The 19,131-nt window shown below is 37.1% G+C and overlaps 1 protein-coding gene across 26 annotated transcripts in view; it reads left to right on the top strand.

Moving 5' to 3' along the window:
• HYCC2 (hyccin PI4KA lipid kinase complex subunit 2) overlaps positions 1-19,131 on the top strand; it is a 100,274-nt gene that overhangs the window by 42,805 nt on the left and 38,338 nt on the right. For 13 of the 26 annotated variants that reach the window (XM_016949502.4, XM_009443972.5, XM_001171278.7 and 10 more), the window contains 4 exons: positions 4,940-5,020; positions 6,027-6,128; positions 11,788-11,967; positions 17,484-17,564. In XM_016949502.4, the coding sequence (XP_016804991.1) occupies positions 4,970-5,020; positions 6,027-6,128; positions 11,788-11,967; positions 17,484-17,564 (414 nt within the window). In that variant the 5' untranslated portion in view covers positions 4,940-4,969. Of the gene's footprint in view, positions 1-4,939; positions 5,021-6,026; positions 6,129-6,844; positions 6,901-11,787; positions 11,968-17,483; positions 17,565-19,131 lie in introns of all 26 variants that reach the window. The other 13 variants (XM_063791496.1, XM_063791490.1, XM_063791491.1 and 10 more) reach the window with 2 other exon arrangements.

Genomic DNA, 19,131 nt, shown 5'->3' with positions numbered 1-19,131 from the left:
TGCTGTGCAGAAGCTCTTTAGTTTAATTAGATCCCATTTGTCTATTTTGGCTTTTGTTGCCTGGTGTTTTAGTCATGAAGTCCTTGCCCATGCCTATGTCCTGAATGGTATTGCCTAGGTTTTCTTCTAGGATTTTTATGGTTTTAGGTCTAACATTTAAGTCTTTAATCCATCTTGAATTAATTTTTGTATAAGGTGTAAGGAAGGGATCCAGTTTCAGCTTTCTACATTTGGCTATCCAGATTTCCCAGCATCATTTATTAAATAGGGAATCCTTTCCCCATTTCTTGTTTTTGTCAGATTTGTCAAAGATCAGATGGTTGTAGATGTGTGGTGTTATTTCTGAGGGCTCTGTTTTGTTCCATTGGTCTATATCTCTGTTTTGGTACCAGTACCATGCTGTTTTGGTTACTGTAGCCTTGTAGTATAGTTTGAAGTCAGGTAGTGTGATGCCTCCAGCTTTGTTCTTTTGGCTTAGGATTGACTTGGCAATATGGGCTCATTTTTGGTTCCATATGAACTTTAGAGTAGTTTTTTTCCAATTCTATGAAGAAAGTCATTGGTAGCTTGTTGGGGATGGCATTGAATCTATAAATTACCTTGGGTAGTATGGCCATTTTCACAATATTGACTCTTCCTGTCCATGAACATGGAATGTTCTTCCATTTGTTTGTGCCCTCTTTTATTTCATTGAGCAGTGGTTTGTAGTTCTTGAAGAAGTCCTTCACATGTCTTGTAAGTTGGATTCCTAGGTATTTTATTCTCTTTGAAGCAATTGTGAATGGGAGTTCACTCATGATTTGGCTCTTTGTTTGTTTGTTATTGGTGTACAGGAATGCTTATGATTTTTGCACGTTGGTTTTGTCTCCTGAGACTTTGCTGAAGTTGCTTATCAGCTTAAGGAGATTTTTGGGCAGAGACGATGGGGTTTTCTAGATATACAAAAATGTCATCTGCAAAGAGGGACAATTTGACTTCTTCTTTTCCTAATTGAATACCCTTTATTTCTTTCTCTTGCCTGATTGCCCTGGCCAGAACTTCCAACACTATGTTGAATAGGAGTGGTGAGAGAGGGCATCCCTATCTTGTTGTGCCAGTTTTCAAAGGGAATGCTTCCAGTTTTTGTCCATTCAGTATGATATTGGCTGTAGGTTGTCATAAATAGCTGTTATTATTTTGAGTTATGTTCCATCAATACCTAGTTTATTGAGAGTTTTTAGCATGAAGGGTTGTTGAATTTTGTCAAAGGCCTTTTCTGCATCTATTGAGATAATCATGTGGTTTTTGTCTTTGGTTCTCTTTATATGATGGGTTACGTTTATTGATTTGCGTATGTTGAACCAGCCTTGCATCCCATGTATGAAGCTGACTTGATCTTGGTGGATAAGCTTTTTGATGTGCTGCTGGATTCAGTTTGCCAGTATTTTATTGAGGATTTTTGCATCAATGTTCATCAGGGATGTTGGTCTAAAATTCTCTTTTTTTGTTGTGTCTCTGCCAGGCTTTGGTATCAGGATGATGCTGGCCTTATAAAATGAGTTAGGGAGGATTCCCTCTTTTTCTATTGATTGGAGTAGTTTTAGAAGGAATGGTGCCAGCTCCTCTTTGTACCTCTGGTAGAATTCAGCTGTGAATCCGTCTGGTCCTGGGCTTTTTTTGGTTGGTAGGCTATTAATTATTACCTCAGTTTCAGAACCTGTTATTGGTCTATTCAGAGATTCCCCTTCTTCCTGGTTTAGTCTCAGGAGGGTGTATGTGTCCAGGAATTTATCCATTTCTTCTAGATTTTCTAGTTTATTTGCGTAGAGGTGTTTATAGTATTCTCTGATGGTAGCTTGTATTTCTGTGGGATCAGTGGTGATATCCCCCTTATCATTTTTTATTGCATCTATTTGATTCTTCTCTCTTTTCTTCTTTATTAGTCTTGCCAGCAGTCTATCAATTTTGTTGATCCTTTCAAAAAACCAGCTCCTGGATTCATGGATTTTTTGAAGGGTTTTTTGTGTCTCTATCTCCTCAGTTCTGCTCTGATGTTAGTTATTTCTTGCCTTCTGCTAGCTTTTGAATGTATTTGCTCTTGCTTCTCTAGTTCTTTTAATTGTGATGTTAGGGTGTCAATTTTAGGTCTTTCCTACTTTCCCTTGTGGGCATTTAGTGCTATAAATTTCCCTCTACACACTGCTTTAAATGTGTCCCAGAGATTCTAGTATGTTGTGTCTTTGTTCTCATTGGTTTTAAAGAACATATTTACTTCTGCCTTCATTTCCTTATTTACCCAGTAGTCATTCAGGAGCAGGTTGTTCACTTTCCATGTAGTTGTGTGGTTTTGAGTGAGTTTCTTAATCCTGAGTTCTAATTTGATTGCACTGTGGTCTGAGAGACAGTTTGTTGTGATTTCTGTTCTTTTACATTTGCTGAGGAGTGCTTTACTTCCAACTATGTGGTCAATTTTGGAATAAGTGTGATGTAGTGCTGAGAAGCATGTATATTCTGTTGATTTGGGTTGGAGAGTTCTGTAGATGTCTATTTGGTGTGCTTGGTGCAGAGCTGAGTTCAATTCCTGGATATCCTTGTTAACCTTCTGTCTCGTTGATCTGTCTAATATTGACAGTGGGGTGTTAAAGTCTCCCATTATTACTGTTTGGGAGTCGCAATCTCTTTGTAGGCCTCTAAGGACTTGCTTTATGAGTCTGGCTGCTCCTGTATTGGGTGCATATATATTTAGGATAGTTAGCTCTTCTTGTTGCATTGAGCCCTTTACCATCATGTAATGGCCTTCTTTGTCTCTTTTGATCTTTGTTGGTTTAAAGTCTGTTTTATCAGAGACTAGGATTGCAACCCCTGCTTTTTTTGTTTTCCATTTGCTTGGTAGGTCTTCCTCCATCCCTTTATTTTGAGCCTATGTATGTCTTTGCATGTGAGATGGGTCTCCTGAATACAGCATACTTACCGGCCTTGACTCTTTATCCAATTTGCCAGTCTGTGTCTTTTAATTGGAGCATTTAGCCCATTTACATTTAAGGTTAATATTGTTATGTGTGAATTTGATCCTATCATGATATTAGCACACCCAGCTAATTTTTAAAATTTTTTTTGTAGAGATGGGAATCTCGTGGTGTGTTTCCCAGGCATGTCTCAAGCTCCTGGCCTCAAGCAATCCTCTTACCTCAGCCTCCCAAAGTGCTAGAACTGCAGGTGTGAACCACCATGCCTGGCCTTCAAACTTCCTATACCATCGGACCATGCCTTCCTGTCCACCCTCAACTCTTGCCCATTGTGCCCTGTACTCCAAACCACTTGGATCTTCGTTTAGATTCTGTAACTTTCTGTGCTTTTTCTTACCACAGAACCTTTTATATAAGTGGTTCCCTCTTCCTAGAATGTTCTCTTTCTACTCCCCTTAATTCTACTTCCCCTTAATTCTCAACTTAAGCAGCACCTCAGAGAAGCTCTTTTGATTCCTTAGTCAATATTGGCTCCTTTGTTTTATACTTCTATGTGTCTTTCTTTCTCTCCTTCTTTTCTTTTCTTTCTTTCTTTTTTCTTTCTTTCCCTTCATCTCTTTGAAAAAATATGTTTGGTCTCCTCCACTATATAAGTGGTTCATTAAAGTGGGTGTACATCTGGATTTGTTTATTGTTATATTTCCAGATCCTAGCAAATGGTTGCCGTATAGTTGATGCTTAAGAAATATTTATGGAATGAACCAATTAATTCTTACAGAATCCCTTTTTAGCTTTTCAGCAGCTGCCTACTTGGGTGCTGATAAACTTCCAGGGGTGACCTTAGCATTTAAATGGAATTACAGTTTACATCCTACAGCTTGCTTTTTCTACTTGGGCATCTTCCCAGTGCATTTATTTATTTATTTATTTTTGAGACAGAGTCTCACTCTGTTGCCTAGGCTAGAGTGCAGTGGCGTGAACATGGCTCAGTGCAGCCTTGACCTCCTGGGCTCAAGGGATCTTCCTGCCTCAGCCTCCTGAGTAGCTGAGATTACAGGTGCACACCACTACACCTGGCTAAGTTTTTTTTTATTTTTTATAGATATTGGGTCTCACCATGTTGCCCAGGCTGGTCTGGAACCCTTGGGCTCAGTCCTGCCTCAGCCTCCCAAAGTGCTGGGATTGCAGGCATGAGCCACTGTGCCCAGCTGTTTTTCCATTTTAGAAAATTTATGGATCTGTTTTCTTCAGAGGCCTTATTGTGTATGGTGCATATGTTTATATTCAGTTTGCTGAATATGTAACCTTTGGTTTCTAGTTTAGCTTTGTCATTTATACTCTCTCAGTTCATTTTATGATGTGTAGTTTGTTCTGGTTATGTATTTGGTAAAACTGTAGACTGCATTTGGATAATGTGCAACTTGATTTTATTCAGGACACTTGTCTTTGCCAGTTTGAAGTATTTACTGGAGAAAATATGAAAGCATTAGGATAATAGGTTTCAAATGTATCATTAAACATAAAACTTATTTTTATTTTATTTTTGAGACAGGGTCTGGCTCTGTCGCCCAGGCCAGAATGCAGTGGCACGATCATAGCTCACTGCAGCCTCTATCTCCTGTGGTCAAGTTATGCTCTGACCTTTGGATACCAAGTAACTAGGACTGGATGTGCATGCCACCAAGCCCAGCTAATTTTCTTGATTTTTAGTAGAGACAAGGTCTCACTGTGTTGCCAGGCTGGTCTTGAACTCCGAGCTCAAGTGATTCTCCTACCTCGGCTTCCCAAAGTGTTGAGATTCAGGTGTGAGCCACCACGCCCAGCCAGAACTTACTTCTGAAAAATTTTCTTTTAATTGTGCTCCAAACTAAAACAAGTCACCTTATCTAAAATGTATAGTAGATTAATTTTCCTTGGTGAAAGGCACATATCATTTATTTCTAGTTGTTCCTATAAGTACTACTGTCCTCAGCTTCAATACTTTTTTCTTTTAGAGATAAAAGAGGAGTAGAAGGTAAAAGAAAATGCTGGGAACTGACCGTTGTGTTGTGGAAGAATGGTTATCAGAATTCAAGGTAAATTGGATTGGAGATCAGAATGTATTATATTTTTCTATACATCAGTAATTCAAACTGAATATGTGCTCTATGGAGAAACATATAAAAATATGGTAGGAAGTGGAAATGGCAAAATACAAAATAACATGTTTCTGTAATTGCAGTTCTTAAAAATGGTACCAATATGAATAATGGCTAGAAGGTGATACATAAAGATGAAAATAGTTGTTAGGATTGATGAGACGATATTTTAAAATACATTCAGTAAAAGAGAAGATCCATCAAGCTTTAATAAGGCACAAAAATAGGATTTATGCCTACGTTTTTCTGTCCTATAATTAAAAATCAAATAGTTTTTATGGAAAACTATGTAATTTATGAATACTATGGAATTGTAAATGTTTTGGCAAAACATAAATGCAAGAATTGAAACATCCTACATTTTTTTAAAGATTAGATTAATTTAAGATGGCCCATTTCAGGAAATGTTGGTATAATGTGTGATTTCTAATCAGTATTTATGGTTGAGTAGTTAGAAGAATTGTGTACTATAACATCCTAACTTAATTTGTTTGAACTCTGATGCTTCTTTCTTTCTTTTTTTTTTTGAGATGGAGTCTCGCTCTGTCACCCAGGCTGGAGTGCAGTGGCACGATCTGGGCTCACTGCAACCTCCACCTCCCAGGTTCAAGCAATTCTTCTGCCTCAGCCTCCTGAGTAGCTGGGATTACAGGCACCCGCCACCACGCCTGGCTAATTTTTGGTATTTTTAGTAGAGACAGGTTTCACCATGTTGGCCAGGCTGGTCTTGAACTCCTGACCACAAGTAATACGCTTGCCTTGACCTCCCAAACTGCTGGGATTCCAGACGTGAGCCACTGTGCCCAGCCTATTTCTTTATATTTATTATTTTTACTTTTCTCACTTGAATTTGTTATAAATCTGTTCAAGAACTATTTGTGTAAAATAAAGTTCCTTGCTTCTCAAATGTTCACTTTTGTTTTCCTTTGGTGGTTTCTTTTAGGCATTACCTGACACTCAGATCACCAGTTATGCAGCAACTTTACACCGGAAGAAAACACTTGTACCAGCCCTCTATAAAGTTATTCAAGATTCAAATAATGAGGTAGGAGACCTCAAGAAAAATAATTTCTACATAGTGAAATGAAATATGTATACCAAAACACATAAATTTAAGTTTTATAATTTTCTTTCCTTGTGGATCTGGAAAATTTTCTTTCTGCTGTTTTGCATTCTGATAGTTGCTTTGGCTTTCCCTATTCCCTGCCTTTCCATATTTTGAAATGTTTTGGTCAAATTTTTTCCTGTTGAGTGTGCAGTATGTTTTGATTGTTAATTTTATTGACCATCATCTCAGTGGATTATTTATTTGAAACTTTTCTGTTTCCTATTCTGGAATGTTTCCTGCTCTGGAAGCCATATTTTAACTGTATACTGATCCAGCTTTATTTATCTTAAGTATTTTTACAATTATTTTACTGATAATATATAACTAGGTATAATCACTCTAGTCAGTGAAATCAAACTGATAACACAAAATGATGCTGCTAGTAAATTTAGCCTGAAAAGGATCAGAGGAAGCACTTTTTAGTCTAAGTAGTCAAGATCAATAAACTTAGAATAAGAGTTTTGTATTATTTAGCCTTGTGATAGAAGGAAAAAGTGCAGTTATTGAATCTGTGTATTAATTTATGCAAAATACACACATTATCTTTCCATTAACACAGTAGTATGACATACAGTTTTATCACCACTGGATTCATGTATGCTTAAAATGAAAATGAAAGGAACACACAGGAAAGTAGCTTCTTATCTTCCCAGATACAGCCTCCAAGAGTGCCTCTGCTGTGTACTGGAGTGAGTTTGAAGAAGTTCAGGTAATCCTCTCCTAACCAGCAGCTTAACTTAAAGTGCATCTTCATTTTTGTCCTACCACTAAAAGCTTGCTTATTGACCTCCTTCTTTCCTGTCTCCTAAATTGCGACTGGCTCTCAGTTAGACTTGCATCTGTTGCTATTTGTAGCAGCAATTGCAGGATTCATTTGCTTTTTCTCTTGCAGTGTATTTCTGAATGTTTTATAACTCTGGGTATGCATAATGTACATATATGCATATCCATATGGTCAAGAGTTTTCAGAATTCTTTGTTTGAATAATGAATGTGTGTATTCCCTACCCCTTGTTTTGCTCTGTCTTAACATTTAAGCTTTGCTTATTAAAATATATTTGTTTTAATGCTTTCTCTTTAGATTGTAAGCTCTTCATGGGCAGTGGTCAGATATTCTGTATTTGTAACTTCCCTAGAATCTAGTATTTTATCATGTACATAATGAACATAGAATAGTATTGATTGGAAGGACAGTGAAGTACAAAATGAGATTCTAAAATGACATTTTCATTAGGGCTCACAAGTGTATAAGAAGTATCCCTTTCCTATTTTTTTGTTTAATACTTTAGAAGCTATTACATTAAAAAAGCTATTCTCATTACTTTCTGTTGTCATATTTCATAATATTAATGTGTGGGACTTTGGGGGTTTCATGGCTAGAAATGGAAAAATTACAGCTTGAGGGATGCGAGCTCAAGGTCCAGCATTCATTATAATCAATCAGTTGCTAGAGGAGGTCTGAATTTCTCTCCTGTCTCCTGTCAGGTTAGAAGGCTCTAACCATGTGTTCAGACTTCAGAAAAATAGAATGATAAATTCTATAGAATTTCAAAACAATTCTGGACTTTAGTCATAGAAGGAGGTCCCTTTTAATCCTGATTTTGTTATATTCTGAAAGAAACAAACGTACTATTTAGGTTACAAGAAATTATTTTAGAAAATTGTCATGTGCCATATTTAGTATGAATTAGAACTTAAAATAGTTGCCGGCGCAGTGTCTCACGCCTGTAATCTCAGCACTTTGGGAGGCGGAGCGGAGTGGATCATGAGGTCAAGAGATTGAGACCATCCTGGCCAACATGATGAAACCCCGTCTCTACTAAAAATACCAAAAATTAGCTGGGTGTGGTGGTGCACGCCTGTAGTCCCAGTTACTCAGGAGGCTAAGGCAGGAGAATCACTTGAACTTGGGAGGCGGAGGTGCAGTGAGCCGAGATTGCACCACTGCACTCCAGCCTGGCGACAAAGCCAAGACTCCATCTCAGAGAAAAAATAAAATATTTGGAAACTTTCATATTTTCAGATTCAAATCTACCATTCTACAGCACTCTCTTGCCTTTTCTGGTGTTTAGTGGGTGAAGTATCTCAGGTTGTATGAAAAGCCATCTGTTCTACTTAGGCCTGGATTCTGTCTTCTCTAGCTACCTTAAGGACTCTGGTCCTGCAATTATTCCTTCTCTCTTCCATCACTGATGTTTTTTTCTTTCCCTGATGAGTGGAATATGATAAACAACCATATTCTATTTTCTAAAAACTTTATTTCAGCTTACCTCCTATTATATTATCTACCCCATTTCTCTGTCCCTATTCACAGATGAACTTCATAAAATATTGCTTATTCATAGCCTCTGTCTACTTGTCTCCATTTCTTCACCTCACATTCTTTAACCCACTCAAGTTAGGCTTGTTCATTATTCCATCCAAATACTCTCAGTGTGTTCATCAAATATCATGTCTCTTAGTAATTATCATGTCAAAACAGTGTTTGCTAAATTTAGGAATGGTGTCAGTTATGATTTTTTCTAACCCAAGGATGATGATTTTTAATACTTTTTGATGTGGGTGGTGGTGCCATTTAAGGGAGGTCAGAATCATTTATATTAAGAATTTGAGAACATGGTGCTTGCTATGAGACATATGCTTCAAATTAAAGTTTTTTTATTGTTTGTTTGTTTGTTTTTTTCTGAGCCAGGGTCTCACTCTCTCTCCCATGCTGGAGTACAGTGGCACCATTACAGCTCACTGTAACCTCAAACTCCTGGACTCATGTGATCCTCCAAACTCACCTTCTCAATTAGCTACAGGCACATGCTACCACACCCTGCTAATTTTATTTTTTATTTTCTAAAGACAGAGTCTCACGGTGTTCAAGGCTGGCCTTGAACTCCTGGGCTCAAGCGATCCTCCCATCTTGGCTTCCCAAAGTGCTGGGATTACAGGCATGAGCTATTGAGCCTGGCCACAATTAAAGATTTTAACACATAGCCTTGGCAATTTTTCTTTTTTTTTTTAAGACAGGGCCTCACTTTGTCACCCAGGCTGGAGTGCGGTGACTTGAACACAGCTCACTGTAGACTGAACCTCCTGGGCTCAAGCAATTCTTCTGCCTCAGCCCCCCAAAAATAGCTGGGACTACCCAGGTGCGTGCCACCACACCTGGCTAATTTTTGTATTTTTTGTAGAGGTGAGGTTTTGTCACATTGTGCAGGCTGGTCTGAAACTCCTGGTCTCGAGCCATCAGCCTGCCTTGGCCTCCCAAAGTGCCGGAATTACAGGCGTGAGCTACCACGCCTGACCAGCGAGTTTTTAACAGTCTTACTTTGTAGTAGTATCTGATTAAAACTTACTGGATTGCTAACATCTACCCCCCATTCGCTTACAAAAAACACAGAGTAATAATGCTGGTAACCCTGTATTTCTTCACTGTGCTTAGTTAAAATATAGTGTCCCACATGCCAGTGTACCTGTTGCTACTGAGAAAGAGGAGTTTAAGGTCTTCATAGAAGAAATTCATCATAATTGTACCATGGCCCATAAAGTTTAGAGAAGGCAATCTTTGGAGAGCTTTTTACTAAAGAGGAGATTGAGTTTGAAACATGAGTATAAATTTTTAGTAAACAAAATTTGTGAGAGCAACAGTTTTTTACTTCTCCTAAAGAACTGAATATTGCTCTCAATATTTAAGAAAGATGCCAGCAACTGACAGTTTCCAAAAGTTTATTACTTGTTCATTATTGGCACTACATAGAATACACTGTTTTGTGATTAAACAATCTATACCTCCATTCTAATATAAGAAGTGCGGTAGAGTGGAAACATCAACTTGATGTCAGAAGACCTGAATTTAGTGTCTTATTTCACCATTAACTTCACCAACCTTTGACAAATTGTCTGACTGGTCTAGACTTCAATGTAAGGGAAGAGTTGGAATATTTTTCTTTTGTGTCAGTCTTGCTCTGTTACCCAGGCTGGAGTGCAGTGATGCTGCCATGGTTCAATGCAGCCTCAAACTCCTGGGCTCAAGCTATCCACCCTCTTCAACCTTGTGAATAGCTGGATGTGTACCTCCACACCCAGCCTCTGGAAAATTTTTTAAGATTTTAAAAACTGTTCTGATAGTGATTTCACATAAAGGGCTTAGTATTTACTAGACTAGGATGTATATGTATGTAAATTTTTTAAGCTTTAGAATTCTTCCAGAGCTAAGCCTAACTCTTCTAAATATGTTAACTGTATAATTGACATGGATTTGTTAACTTTTTATAATCATGACAGTGACTTTTTATTGTAGAGTGTTAGATTATTACAGATGTATGTAACTATATTCAAGCAGATTTCCAAATGTATATGCATTATTTTAATCATTTAGAATAGAGGAAAGTACATGAAATTACTGAACTATTATTCTTTTTTTTAAAGAGTTAGTATTAAACTTTAAAAATTACTTTATAGTTTCTTGTCAATATTTTATATGAATTTTAAAGTCATAGCCAGTTTTCTGCAGCCTACAGTTACTCCAGCAAACCCATTCTAAATTGGCAGTACATATTTAGGGAAAAGTGGGAAAGTTTATTTTAACTGCTCATTTTCTTCAGTTTTCTAGGTCATGAAGTTCCTCATAAGTCATATTGTGTGATATCGTATGAAAAATTAGCCAATTGAACACTGAAAAAGCTATTTCTGGATACTTTTCTCCTTTATAAAATCTTTCACATAAATACAATAAGAAAAATTTAAGTCAGTTTTAAAATAGTTTGCTTCACTTGTATGTATTTTAAATATTAGCTAGAATTTTGGATGCACAAATATGTATTGCAAAATCCCTTCTTCTACTGAGTGGTATATAAGTTTTTTTAAAATGGAATGTGGATGCTTTAATAAATTTCATATTGCAATGAAGACACTGAGCACTTAGAGACAATGACATCAATACAACGAAAACTGATTCCACAGAACACTTACAAATGCATACATTTTCCTCCAAAGAAACATGTTTTTCACAGATTTAAGTAACAAATGATTTACATAGGATTCTTCTGATTCCAAAATATGTACAGAATTTTTGACTGTCAGAAACTGATTAGCAGTGGTTGAAAAACAGAGTTGCTTTGCCCAACAGCATGACTCTTAGAAAATTCTGTATCAACACACATTTTTCAGTAAGAGTGGTATATAATTTGTTTAAATCATAGTCTCAGTTGAGATTTTAAGTTTATTCCCAGCAATATTATGCAAAATTATTTTATTTCAATGGAAAGTTTTTGAAATGGAAGATAGAGTTGATAAGAATAGAAAGGAAAATTCTTCTCAAATATAAATGTAGTACATTGGCTAAAGGACTAATAATCTAGTAAATTTAGTAGTACAGTATACTGAAAGGTACATTGATGTATGGGCACAAAATACTTCTTATAGTTAGTGGATTGGTCAGTTTAATATGTGGTCTCTTTACACAAAGGTTTTGGTTAAATTAAAATGTGGAGAAATTAATATTAAGACTTTTTAAAATATTATACAGATATAGGTGCCTTAAAAAAAAAAAAAACAGTTACAACCAAAAGAATTGAAATGACCAGTGCACTTTATTTTCCTTTTAGCTCCTGGAGCCTGTCTGCCATCAGCTGTTTGAGCTCTATCGTAGCTCAGAGGTTCGACTTAAGAGGTTCACACTGCAGTTCTTGCCAGAATTGATGTGGGTTTATTTACGGCTTACAGTTAGCCGAGACAGACAGAGTAATGGTTGCATTGAAGCACTTCTGTTAGGAATTTACAATTTGGTAAGTTGAAGATGACAGTTTGGGAAATTTTAAGTATTTTTTTAAGGTCCTCTGAAATAATACTTAAGGAATGTTTAGAGAAAAATAAATTGGCCAGGCGCAGTGGCTCATGCCTGTAATCCCAGCATTTTTGGGAGGCCAAGGCAGGCATATCACTTGAGGTCAGGAGTTCAAGACCAGCCTGGCCAACATGGTGAGACTCCATCTCTACTAAAAATACAAAAATTAGCTGAGCATGGTGGTGTGTTCCTGTAATCCCAGCTACCTGGGAGGCTGAGGCAGGAGAATTGCTGGAACTGAGGAGTTAGAGGTTGCAGTGAGCCAAGATTGTACCACTGCACTCCAGCCTGGGTGAAAGAGTGAGACTCCGTCTCAAAAAAAAAAAAAATTAAAAATAATAAATAAATTGAGGCCGGATGTAGTGACTCATGCCTGTAATTCCAGCACTTTAGGAGGCCAAGGTGGGAGGATCACTTGAGCCCAGGAGTTTGAGACCAGCCTGGGCAGCTTGGCCAAACCTCGTCTCTATAAAAAATTAGCTGGGCATGGTGGCATATGCCTGTAGTCCCAGCTACTGAGGAGACTGAGATGGGAAGATCTCTGGAGCCGAGGACATCGAGGATGCAGTGAGCCATGATTGTGCCACTGTGCTCAAGCCTGGGCAAGAGAGCAAGACCCTGTCTCAAAAAAAGAAAAAACAATTCAAATGTCTATAAGTGTAACTTGTTTGAACTAATTAGGTTGAGTACAGGGGTAGATATTGATAATGCATTTTTTCGATAATGTATTTTATAAAGTATGTAAAACTACTATAATTGATTGTATTATTATTTTATTTATATCTTCAAATTGTTTTATTTGACCAATATTTATGAATGTTTTTGGATGTATGCCATTGAGTTGGACACTGAAAATATGGAGAATTACATGTGTGGCACCTGCTTTTAGGAAACTCCTGCTGTGTTCGAAAAGACATGTTTATAGATAACTAATAATGTGGTTTGTATAATAAGAGGATTTTAGAGAGAAACTCAGATGTTAGCTGAAGTTATCATGGCAGGCTTTATTGAGGCGATGCCATCTAAGCTGGGTCTTATGAAGAGGTATAGTTTTGGCCTGTTGAGATGAGGAGCCGGTGAGGTTTCTGGAAGCAGCTATCAATTGAACATAAGCAGAGAGGCAGGAGAGTCAAGTCACGTCCTGGAAATAGAAAGTAATTCTGTTTGAAGCACAGAGTATATATGCAAGCTGGAAAAGACAATTTTGTGTCAGTTTTGGAGAATCTTTTTAAAGTGAAGAGTTTAGGTTTAGGTTCTCTTTAAAGCAATTAGAGGGTTTTGAACAGAAGAATTGTATTATATATTAGGAAAATGAATCTTATGGTGATATGCAGAGAGACTTTTGAATTATAAATTGAATTTAATCACCACTTCTTATATGTTAAAGGCTATATACATAATTGAGAAGAGTGAGGCAAATGGACATGAAATTTCTGTTTCTCTGAGGAGAGGACATCAGTTACAGGGAAAAAGCCCATATAGTATTATAGCATGTTAGGATTTTAAAAATCTTAGTAAGAACACAGTGGAAACCAGGGGGAGAAAAGAAACCATAAACACTTCTGAGATACTAGGGGCTTTACATGGAACTTGAAGATTGACACTTGATTACTTCTGCAAGATGAGGAGGGTATGCTAGAAAGGTTACAAAGACTGTAGGAAGCAAGGTGAAAAGGTGAGAGAGAGTTTAGGAACATGGGATCATCTGCGTTGCACCTTTCTGAAGACTTGGGCAGCACAAGGCACCTTTTCTTGCGCAGTGCAAGGAAGCAAAATAGCACAGCATCATATTTCCATTCTCATGTGCCTCTACAAAATTGGGCAGTTACCTGAACTCATCAATAAAGAATCGTGAATTTTATGAATGTATCTTGGAGTCGTTGAGTGGGGTAGCAATTGAGAAACCACAGTGTTATTTGTCATAAAAGTTGTAAATTTGTTAATAGTTATTTGATAATATATTATATATTTGATAGTACATTGTTTATGAAACTGTTTTCTTCTAAGGAATTAAGTACCATAAACATTATTATTCTATTTTTTTCTCATGATGTCCAGTTAAGGACCATTGGTATTGAAATTTCTTCACCTTGAAGTCTTATATTTTGTGTATTTAGTATACATTATAAACAAAATTCCACATAATAAAGTTTAGTTTTATAACTGAAAGGTAATAAGGTACAAGAAAATTGAATCTCATGGTAAATATTCTTCTGTACCAGTGCTCACTCCTCTATTAGTTACTTTAAAAAATCATTAGCAAACATTTCCATCGCTAGAAGTCTGAAGGAAGGAGCAAGGGCTTTAGAATGACTTGCATTCAGTTCAGAACCATGCCCTGCCACTTATTAGGTGTTTTAAATTTGGGCAAGTTACTTAATATCTTGACTTCAATTGCCTCATCTGTAAAAAAGAAAACATTGTTAGTAGGACTAAAAACAACTTGAAGAATTCATTATGTTGCATAAGGTGTTTATAAATGTTCATTATTATTACCATCAAAATTAAAAGTGGGTTTAAAAAAATGAAAATTGATCTAGGAATAAAATTCTCTACTTTCCTAACTTGCCTGATTGTTTTTTCTTTTCAAGTAGGAAATTTGTTATATATATCACTGTGTTTCCTATAGTGCTTACCAGCAGATACTTAGTAAATGTTTGTTGATTTAATAATGGAATTTGGTGTTTTAGATTATGCTTAGCATTAAGCTATCATTTTTATTAATGTGTTTAGTGTAATAAAATTCAATAATGGGTCACATGAAACAAACATTTTGCAGAGTGTCATGTTTGACAAGTTGTTGACATAACTTGTTGGTGCTGTGGTTCAGTTATCTTTTGACAATGCAAAATTAGTATACTATAGAAAAATGCTCAGTTATATGTCAGAAATGTAACCCTAGGCTTTGGACTCCTTTTGATTCCCTCGATGTCTCTGTTCTTCCTTTTCTGTGGTTCTCAGTTTTTCTTAATCACAGTGGGAGTCATCTATATATTCTTTTCTGTTTTTCCTTCTTTCCCTCCCCAGCACTTCGTTGTTTCAAATAGCCCCAGGGGGAGTTGTATATTTCTCTTAAACAAAATTTAACATATCATTTTCACAAATACCTGCAAAGATAAATCAAAAGTACTTGGCTTAATTTGAAATTTAAGAATAAAATTAAAACATTTTTGCTTAACTTAAATCAGGCCCATTCATCTTAGCATAGGCTTTCTCTGAAGCACAGTGGCCCAGATGTGGTGGGACCTGGTTTAACTACAAAGAAGTTATACCCTCAAGGGACTTTTCAGACCTATTTTCCTACCATAATTAGAGGTATGGTCATTATTCACATGTAATTGGTATTCTTCTCTGACATAATAAACTCAGAAATGAGCCCTATATGGAAGTTCTTTGGGGTTTGTGTTTGGTGATGATGATTATTGCTGCTGTTCTTTCTTTCTTTTTTTTTTTTTTTGAAATGGAGTGCAGTGGCACAGTCTCAGCTGTCGCCTAGGCTGAAGTGCAGTGGCAGTCTCAGCTCTCTGCAACGTTTACTTCCGGGGTTCAAGTGATTCTCCTGCCTTAGCCTCCCAAGTAGCTGGGATTACAGGCATGTGCCACCATGCCCAGCTAATTTCTGTATTTTTAGTAGAGATTGGGTTTTGCTTTGTTGGCCATGCTAGTCTCGAACTCCTGACCTCAAGTGATACTGCCTGCCTCAGCCTCCCAAAGTGCTGGGATTACAGGCGTGAGCCACTGTGCCCGGCCTGATGTTTCTTCTTTTTAGGCGATGCAGCTACTCAGTCTCTGACTACTTACCATATAGGTCTAGTAAGGGCAGTCTTCTTTCTATGGATTTTATGCCAGTGATGTATGCTAATATGAGTTGTAAGGGAAATAGACAAAAATAAGACAGTGGGGAAAAGGATTGCTGCAGTTTTCACTCCTCTGATTGTCGTCATCTGTAGGCGTGTGTGTGTGTGTGTGTGTGTATGTGTATTTTTTGAAACGAAGTCTCGCTCTTGTCCCCCAGGCTAGAGTGCGATAGTGTGATCTCGGCTCACTGCAACCTCTGCCTCCTGGGTTCGAGCAATTCTCCTGCCTCAGCCTCCTGAGTAGCTGGGATTATAGGCGTCTGCCAGCATGCCTGGCCAATTTTTGTATTTTTAGTAGAGACAGGGTTTCATCTTGTTGGCCAGGCTGGTCTCAAACTCCTGACCTCAGGTGATCTACCCGCCTCAGCCTCCCAAAGTGCTAGGATTACAGGCGTGAGCCACCACGGCTGGCTGCACATATTTATTTATAACAGGAATATTGGAGGTGCCAGAGATGGAGAAATGAAGGATACCATTGTCCATTGTCTTTTTTATGAAAATAAAGTGTTTTCTAAAAAATCACAAGAACTGTCTTGTAGCTTAGTAAAAATTACCTAATAGGAATTGATTTTTAATGACTTAGACTAATAATCATTTTGTTTGTTTGTTTGTTTGTTTTTGAGACAGGGTGTCACTCTGTCATCCATGCTGGAGTGCAGTGGGTGATCTCAGCTCACTGCAACTTCCACCTCCAAGGCTCAAGGGATCCTCCCACCTCAGCCTCCTGAGTAGCTGGGACTACAGGCCTGCGATACCATGCCCAGCTAATTTTTGTATTTTTTTTTTGTAGAGATGGGGTTTTGCCATGTTGCCTAGGCTGGTCTCGAACTTCTGAGACTGCCTTGGCCTCCCAAAGTGATGGGATTACAGGCCTCAGCCACCACACCTGGCCCAATAATTATTAATGTGGCTTTTTTCAGGTCATTTGTTTATTGCTGAATGATTGTAAGAGTTTCCTTTATTCAAGATTCATTCATAAAGGTTCTCACCATTTAAAAAAAAAAAAGGATAACTATGAGGTGTTGCATGTGTTAATTAGCTTGATTGTTTTAATCATTTCACGGTATATACATATATTAAAACATTGTGTTTTATGCCATAAATATATAATGTTCATTTGTCAATTATACCTCAGTAAAGCTGGAAAAAATTCATTCTGTATTAAATTAATGTGTTTTTCTTGTTTTCGTAAGTGTGGATCTCTTGGATAAAACTTTTAATTTTAATCTGTTTAGCATAGCCATGTTTTTACTAAAGGAGCTAATCACTTGTAATCTTCCCATCCTGTATGTAAATTTAACATCAAATTGATTAGTTTGCCTGCCTCATGTCTTTGCTGTCATATTGTATTTGATTTAGTATAGTATTGTACTCAATGTCCATCTCTCTGTGGATTCTGTGGATTATAACTCTACTACCAAAGTGTACAAATTTGCTAATAAGTTAGAAAAGATAAACTAGGGTGGTAATGTTTTTATCCATTACTGTTTCTGAAAAATCTTCCTACTGCCAATCATACATTCTGTAAATTAAGAAAGTAATTATTATTTTGTGTAGACCTGTGATTATTTCATTATCTTTGTATATTTTTTGACTATAGGAAATCGCTGATAAAGATGGGAACAATAAAGTTCTGTCTTTCACTATCCCCTCCTTATCCAAGCCTTCAATATACCATGAAGTAAGTAACATTGGAAAGGTGGAATTATTTTAAATTATATTGAGTAACAAATCAAAAAGTCAATTTCTTATCAGAGATAAATATTCCTAAAATATCTTTACTGATTTGCTTCTTAAAAGTGGATGTTTATTATTAGAAGACTGAGCTGTGACGAGAGAGGTAGAAAATAATGAAAATTTTCTTTATTTCTTTTGTTTTTTTATGCTTCTATCAGTATCTTTTTTGTTTGTTTGTTTGTTTTTTGAGATGGAGTCTCGCTCTGTCCCTCAGGCTGGAGTGCAGTGGTGCGATCTTGGCTCACTGCAACCTCTGCCTCCTGGGTTCAAGCGATTCTCCTGCCTCGGCCTCCTGAGTAGCTGGGACTATAGACACGTGCCACCATGCCTGGCTAATTTTTTTATTTTTAGTAGAGATGGGGTTTCACCATGTTGGCCAGGCTGATCTTGAACACCTGACCTTGTGATCCGCCCGCCTAGGCCTCCCAAAGTGCTGAGATTACAGGTGTGAGCCACCACGCCTGACTCTACCATCATTTTTTACTCTCATTAGTCTTTTATGAATTTAAAAAAAATTCTTTAATTTTTAAAATATTTTTATTTTTAATTTTTTAAATAATAAGCCTTAAAAATATTCTTTAATTTTTAAAGTCTTCCATACTACTTAGAAATCACCTTAGATTGATTTGTTTTTGTTATTCTTTATTATTCTAGGAAAATAACTACTTAAAAGAATGTTGACATTCTAATTGTTGTATTTCAGTTTAAAGGAATCTAATTGCTGCATTCTAGGTGTTCAGTACATTATACTTTTTTGCTTATATTTATTTGGTTGAAGAATTTGAGAACACTGATAATCATGTAGGTAAATGATACCTGTTGAGCTGAACTTCTTCTACTTTCTGTCTTTAAGTAAAATCCAATAAGAAACTTATGAATCAAACTTCCGGTCTGCAGTGGCCTTTGTTGCCACTACACTAAGTCGTGAGGATAACATTTAAAGAAACTTTACTAGTAGTCTAAAAATTGTATTCTATTTTCCTGTCAACACACAGTATCCTGACCATCTCATAGCTCTTTGCACTATTAATTTGCTTAATTAATTCCGTGGGACTTTGTTTTGTGTTTAAAATAGAATGTCTCCCATTTAGCCAGGAATCATTTTAGCACAGTATATTTCTGAGTAATAGATTTTAATTAAGTTCTGTGTATCATGAAATAAAATGGAGAGTAGTAAAGTATTAAAGAATGGATGGTTCTTCTTCTTCTTCTTTTTTTTTTTTTTGAGACAGAGTCTCGCTCTGTCACCCAGGATGGAGTGCAGTGGCGTGATCTCAACTCACTGCCACCTCCGCCTCCTGGGTTCAAGCGATTCTCCTGTCTCAGCCTTCCGAGTAGCTGGGACTACAGGTGCATGCCACCACGCCCGGCTAATTTTTTTGTATTTTTAGTACAGATGGGGTTTCACTGTGTTAGCCAGGATGGTCTTGATATCCTGACCTCTTGATCTGCCCACCTTGGCCTCCCGAAGTGCTGGGATTACAGGCGTGAGCCACCGCGCCTGGCCTGGA

Source organism: Pan troglodytes, chromosome 13, assembly GCF_028858775.2.
Source record: "Pan troglodytes isolate AG18354 chromosome 13, NHGRI_mPanTro3-v2.0_pri, whole genome shotgun sequence".
Taxonomy (NCBI): domain Eukaryota; kingdom Metazoa; phylum Chordata; class Mammalia; order Primates; family Hominidae; genus Pan; species Pan troglodytes.
This window is presented reverse-complemented; position numbering and strand designations above follow the sequence as displayed.